This window comes from Panicum virgatum, chromosome 2K, assembly GCF_016808335.1.
Source record: "Panicum virgatum strain AP13 chromosome 2K, P.virgatum_v5, whole genome shotgun sequence".
NCBI classification, from domain to species: domain Eukaryota; kingdom Viridiplantae; phylum Streptophyta; class Magnoliopsida; order Poales; family Poaceae; genus Panicum; species Panicum virgatum.
In genome coordinates, this window is record NC_053137.1 from 34,760,027 (window position 1) to 34,766,721 (window position 6,695).

Sequence of the window (6,695 nt, forward strand, 5' to 3'; positions counted from 1 at the left end):
CATCGATAGAGCCCGTACGAATGCGTCACTCAGCAGGGAGGGCGAATTAGCACCAGCTGAAGGGCCATCCCACTCAATAGACCAACCCGGAGGCAAGGTACAAGGCCAAGTAAGACTTGCAAACAGATCTTCAAAGTTAGTACCTGAAAAAAAATAGTGCCACAAGCAAGGCTGAGTATACTAATACTCAGCAAGACTGACCCGTCACCGGATATAACATAGTCCGATAACTAGACATGCAAGGCTTTTTGGTTGGTGGAGTTCGTTTTGCCAAAAACGCCACTAAATGTTGATCCTTATTTTCAGCTTTTATTTAGCCATCTTCCAGTTGGATTAACCATTCTAAGTTTGCATCTAACTCTACTCAAACATGGTAGAGCAACCATTTAATCAACCAGCAGTATTATCATCATCATGTTCCACTTGTTACTCTATGTGACCGAAATCATTAAGCAGTCTCATGCCGTGAGAGGCGGACGATTCTGAATCGGATTTCAACCTGGCCAGGGGAACCTAGACCACACGTATGGGAACCAAGTCACCCACACAACATTTCCCCTTTCATTCCAGTCCGTGGATCCGGAACACCCTCCCCGACTACAGAGCCCGACGTCTCTGCACCCGTACGTCCGGACAAAAAAAAATAAAACCTACTTCTACCAAGAGGGTGCGAGATCGTTCCACTCGCTAGTCCAATCAGGTACTTCAGCTTACCGATTACCATATTTCTCGGCATGTGGCTAGTACTTTCAAACGCTTAACGAAATGAGCCACACACCGCGACCTTAGCCATTTTTGACTACACCAGCGGGGTATCACAACTACACAACCCCGCCCGTTGTCCTTATATTTCAGCAGGAATTAAAGTCAGTCAACTCCTATAATCTCGCGAAAGGCAGGAAACCTCTCGACTTTTACCGTACCTAGTTAGCGGGGCAACTAGTCGATAAAAAGATCCGGGTATCAAACATAGGTACCTAGGGATCATGCACCTAAGGTTTTCGATCAACTCCTAGAAAACGTAAATGCACAATAAAATTATTACAACATATACAAATAGTGAGATGAAGATAATGCGTAAAATAATGGGATTATGCACCGGGGCTTGCCTTCTTGGGCACTGTTCAAAGGTAGCCTTGGGCTCTTCCGAACATTGGTTCGGGTCTTGATTCAAGTCAGTACAAATAAGAGAGACACTCTCCGGAAGTGGTAGTATTCGCGGGCACCAACTCGTAATCACCGTCGAGTAGATTTATCGTTTCTATATGCATGCAGAAATGATATTGTTACAACATGATATAAACATATTTCTTTCCTTCACTATAAAGTTGTAGTCCAGTATAGCATGTGTGTTGTGGTGGTCTTAGTTAACTTTATTTTCTGGGCAATCGTTTATGGAGTAGTTCTTAAATTCACTTTACTTCATAAAAGAGCTGTGTGTTTTAATTTTCATTCTTATCATTAAAACATAGCAGACTTTCACTATTTCATAGCAACCAATTTACTCATGAGCTAGTGATGAAAAACTAAAGTAACTCAGATCAGGTACTTTAGCATCTATGGTATAGTTTTCAGCATCTAACCATAAAGCAATTAACCATAACAAAGCATGTAAGTAGATTACTCTAGTTGCTTCACCTTTTTGCACAGCAAGTTTGACATGGGTTCTGGTGATACAAATTTTATGGGAGTATCTACCAGGCATCTGCTCAGTACTGTAATTTTTCCAGATTTTATTCACTTATACAGCTGAGGTAATAAAAAGAACAACAACAACAAGCCATTAACTAAGATTAATTCTCTAGAGAGTTATGCTAGGGATATGATTCTCAAATTTTTACCAGAGCCTATTCATGAGCTAAACATACTCCAGAAAAATTATCGAGCTTTATAACCACCAGATAATTTAGTTACGCATTTAACTTAACATGATTTAGCATAAATTTCTCAAGGTGCATTTAACCAGTAATGCATATGAAATTTTTATTACAGATATAAAATACTCTAAACAAGATCATGTCCAAAGATCAAGATCAGTTATGGTGTAGATTATTCAGAACACAAATAGTAAATCTAGCACTAAGATACTAAGCATGATTATTCACCAAAGAAAAACTAAGTAAATGCAGCTCAAAATTTTTAGACAGGAACACAGAGCTAAAAAGAGAATTCAGAAATAAATATAGATTTTTCTGAGCATAAGAACTATATGTGAAGAATTAAGTTGATTAAACAAGCATAAATCATGGTATATAGCAAATGAATTCTAATAAATCTGAAATTTATGGATTCACAAGATTTCAAGTTACACATGTATGCAGTAAAAATTCCAGAGCAAGTTCATGTGCACATTTTCCAGTATTAAATCGAGAAACCTAGCAATAGATTAGAGAATCTTGATTGTTCTAACATGATAACTATTTTAGTTGGATGTCATCTTTTTACTGTGATCTTAGTATTCCATTAGTTATAACATGTCCAAAAATCAAGGTCATTTGCTAAGTAGAACTTCCTGAACATGCATAAGGTGATTTTCTTATTCTTTTTCTCAGATTAAAATAAAAGCAAAATATGAACATGTTAATGTAACAAAAGTTTTAGTTCTTGTTCAAGGATTCCAGAACATTTTAGTTTGCATTTTTTTGATTTTTATACGATTTTCTAGGAATTTTTAAAGTTTGCTGTTTTGAGTTCATTTGTAACTTTTCATTTGGACCCCTGGAACTTTTGTTTCTTCTCCAGGGAGGTCCCCTGGCGGAAAGGCTCAGAACAGAGCAGCGGCGGCGCTGGGATTTCCGGCGAGGGGATGGCCGGCGGCGAGGGGTTTGTGGGGGATAAGAGAGAGGAGACCGAGGCGCACCTTAGGGTGTCCGTGGCTCGTCGGGGGAGGGTCTGAGGAGGCGGGTCCGCGGTGAGGGGCGGCCGGCGGTGGCTCTGCTCGCCGGCGTCCATGCTCCGGTGAGGGAATGAGGGAGAGGATGGGTTGGAGAGCTTCAGGAGGGCGATGGGGTTCCATTTCAGGGGTTGGTTCGGGGCGTGGATGGCCAGAGTAAGGAGCTCCACGGTGAGCTGCGGCTCGCCGGAGTTACTGAACGGAGCGGCGGCGGTTTCTGCGCGCGAGGAGGGTCGTGTTGGCCTTTTATAGGCAAGGGAGGAGGGGGAGGTCGAGTTGGGGGCGAATTTGCCGGGGGGAACGGTGCTGGGGGAGGCGCGCACGGCCGTGGCAGCTCGGCCGGCCATGGTGGTCGCCGTGGCGAGCACAGGAAGGGTGGGGGCGCGTGGCGAGCTCTTGTGGCGCCAGGAAGGTGGGTTGGGGCAATACCAGGGGCGCGGGAGCGGTTTGGAGCTGGGGCGCGACGTGTGGGCGGCCAGGTGGCGTCTGCGCCGGCGTACGGCGTCGCCGTGGGCACGGTGCAGGGAAGCTGGAGGTAGGAGAAACGGTCAGGGGCAGTGTCGTAAATAATCCGAAGTTCCAAAATCAGTTCTGTAATTTCCATTTTTCTCCCTCATCTTGGCCTCAAATGAAAAAGTGTTGAATACCACTTTTACTCAGTTTTTCGAGATCTACAACTTTCGTGTTATGCACTGTTTCATTCGAGTAATGGTTTGAGAGTTATTTAATTAATTCAAAAACTGTCATTTAAGGTACTCATCATTTCATGTGAATTTTGTCACTTTTACTCCTAGGCTTCAACTAGGTTTTTGTTGAACATGACATGGTGAATATGCCTATTCATTTTCATAGGCTTCCTTGCATTGGTTTGAAGTTATTTTAACTTCCTTAACACTAGAAATAGAACTCCTATTTATTTGATTTGTTTAAATCTTGAATTTGCCAAAAAGTCTTTTAATTTAAACTATGTGTCACAAAAATATAAATGTGTCTTTTACTACATTGTTATGACAAGTTTAGCTTGGAAAGTTTTGAGAATATTAAAGTAACAAGTTTTCTATCCACACATACTCCTATACAAGGATCCATTAGTGTTTTGTATAAATCTTTGTTATCATGAGCCAAAGGAATGTTTAACCTTTTGTTCGAATTTTTATTTTGTTTAAACTAGTAGCTCTTCATAAATCAAATAATGGTTCCATTGATCTTTGCATTTGAGGGCTTTCCAGTTTGGGTTTGATTTGCATAGCAAGTTTATAGCTCATTATGAAAAGTGTATTTTATTGCCTTATTTACCACACATGTCAAGTCAAGTTAAAAAGACTATCAATTATTATTTTTCAAGCACATTGCACTCAAACACATGCATACATACATCTACACACAAGTTTGCAAAAACTAGACATAGGGTTCTTATTTAAGTTTTCTTAGCTCATTTGTGTGTGAAATTATGTTAATTGACTAGCTTTGGTTAAACTGACACCAGAGGTGTCACAATTGCGAGGGTGGGGGTGCTGATCTTTAGTTTTGCACTGGCATGGCGGAGAAGTATATCACGTATTCTTTGCGCCGTCAGATTGGGGATTGGAAAGCGGAGTGGTTTTATATCGATAACCATGCTCCTGCTCTTCCGGAGAGGACTCCTGGACCTCCGAAGCCACGTCATGAATGGTGCGTGCCTACTGGTAATGCAGATTAGGTGGAAGAGCTTCTCGAGTGGATTTCTAAGCGACGAAGGGAGGGAGTGACTGGTGCTACAGTTGTGTCGTCTTGGCTTAGGAGACAAGTCCAGCCCTTGCAGAGTCGTATCCACTCTAGGTTCGAGTATACGGGATTGTATGATCCCTCTCAATTTTCATCGTACAAGACTGGTCGGGATGAGGCTATGGTGCTTCTTTATAACCTCTTTGAGGGTGTCAGCACCATTCCTGTCCTTCCGCAATTATTCCGCGCGAATAATCCTCTGAATCTGGTAGGATTTTGTGTTATCGAGTACTTTTCTGGGTTGCTCTTCCGCTTTTGTAGCTGATCTTGAGTCTTTTTGTAGGATGACTTGTTGATCTACCGGAGTGATCCTCCATTGCTAGAGGTTCATCGGCCGAGCAATATGACGCCTAGCGCTCATTTACAGCCTTGTGATTATCGGCCAGATTTGGATCCAACTGCTTCGGAGACTCTGTCGAGTTCTGACTCCGATGATCGTGCTACCCTTGCAGACCTGATGAGGGGTAAGACGGGAGGAGTCAAACCTTTGGCTCGTGAGGGGAGTCCGGGACCCAAAGTCGGCACTAGTTGTCCCAAGAAGACGAGGACAACTGTGCGGAAGAGGAGAATCAGCAGTGAAGTTAGGTAACTTGATGAGTGGTTTCTATGTCATTTCTGAGTTTTGCTTTCTGACATCTTTGCCTTTGGTTGTAGTCCTGGTCCTGCGCCTAAGAAGAGGCGAGTGGTCGAGGAGAGGGCTCCTGTTGCTACCACTCGTTCTGATATGGCAGAGTCTTCGAGAAGGGCTGGTGGGGCGGGATCGCAGCCTTCAGAGGAGGTCCCTATCGGTGAGCCCATCATCCCTCCTTACAACGATTCGAAGGCTCTTCCATTTGCTCGACGGCTTCACGAGGATAGGATAGCAGGTGCTTCACCGGGAGTTGACGAGGAGTCGAGTGATAGCCTCCTGGAGGATATTACAGCATCTCCTCCTCCTTTTGAGTATTATCATGGTGAGTAGCTTGAGGATGATCCACATCTAACGGCTGGGAACACGAAGAAATTCCAGGCTGTTGTTCGGGAATTCACTAAGTTTTCTGTGGTGAGTACTATTATCGAGTACTTTTTTTCTTTTGTGGGAAATTTTCTTTAGGCTGACCGTGTTATTGCAGGAAATGGCCAATCGGTCATATCTGAAGTCTCAGAAGCTGAAAGTGACTGAGACAGGTCGCCAGAATGTCGCTCTGCTGGAGGCAGAAAATGCTGCTTTGAAGAAGGATAAAGCCGCGCTCGAGCAGAGGGTCAGGATGCTAAAGGATGTGATCCAGAAGAACCGAGGTAACCTCTTGATCTGTGTTCCGAGGTTTTCCTTTTTTGTCATACAAGTGCTTACACCCCTTTTGTTGTCGCTGCAGGCAGTACTGAGGAGCACCAGAAGGAGTTGCAAGAACTTCAGGTGGCAGCTCGCACTGTGGTTGAGTTTGTAGATTCCGCCGATGAGTCTGATGGCAATTTGGCTAATCGGCTGTAGAAGGTTCCTCAGAAGTTTGCCGAGTACTTGGCTAAAGCTTCTAGGAATTGTGTAGCGCAAACTCTTGGTCTTATCAAATCATACTAGCCTTGGGCCAAGATAGGTGTCCTTGGCGATGGCATGTGTTCGACTTGTGACCATGACCAATTTGTCAAGTTTGTAGAGGAGGCGGAGCCTGTGGCCGACCAAATTGTAAAGTTTATAGACCAGTAGGGTGTACTGTATCTTCTCTTTGCCATGTAGATATGACTTTTCTGGTCAATGAGTTGGCGAGTTCTTTTTCTAAGAACTTTTCTAGATTGACCATCTTGTGTGGATGTAGAGATCGTGTCTCTTTCTTGGCTTCCATCTTGTGGATGGGTAGCTCGTCTTGAGATGTTGTCTCTTTTCAGGTCGAGTACCATAGTAGTCGATTAATTGACGTCTCATAGACGAGGTGTTGTATCATGGATGATAATTTCCTTTTGAGATATAGGGAGCTTGTCCCATCCGATGGTCGAGTACTAGAGTAGTCGATCGGGTGTCACATCATGGACGTGAAAATTTTTCTTGAGAGTTAGGGAACCT

The 6,695-nt window shown here is 43.5% G+C and overlaps 1 protein-coding gene across 1 annotated transcript; it reads left to right on the plus strand.

The window, feature by feature from the left end:
- The first annotated feature begins 4,430 nt into the window (after positions 1–4,430).
- On the plus strand, positions 4,431–6,128 carry LOC120695250. Its single transcript, XM_039978542.1, has 4 exons — positions 4,431–4,564; positions 5,312–5,435; positions 5,770–5,935; positions 6,013–6,128. Exons 1-4 carry the CDS (start codon positions 4,431–4,433, stop codon positions 6,126–6,128), a joined length of 540 nt encoding a protein of 179 aa, XP_039834476.1.
- The last annotated feature ends 567 nt before the right edge of the window (positions 6,129–6,695 follow it).

What these genes read in the sequence shown, in the direction of transcription:
- LOC120695250 (XM_039978542.1), top strand. Translation starts at nt 4,431, where the DNA reads ATGGCGGAGAAGTATATCACGTATTCTTTGCGCCGTCAGATTGGGGAT. An exon ending in GATCGCAGCCTTCAGAGGAG is followed by an intron (nt 5,436 to 5,769) that starts GTCCCTATCGGT and finishes GTGTTATTGCAG; the next exon opens with GAAATGGCCAATCGGTCATA. An exon ending in TGTGATCCAGAAGAACCGAG is followed by an intron (nt 5,936 to 6,012) that starts GTAACCTCTTGA and finishes TTGTCGCTGCAG; the next exon opens with GCAGTACTGAGGAGCACCAG.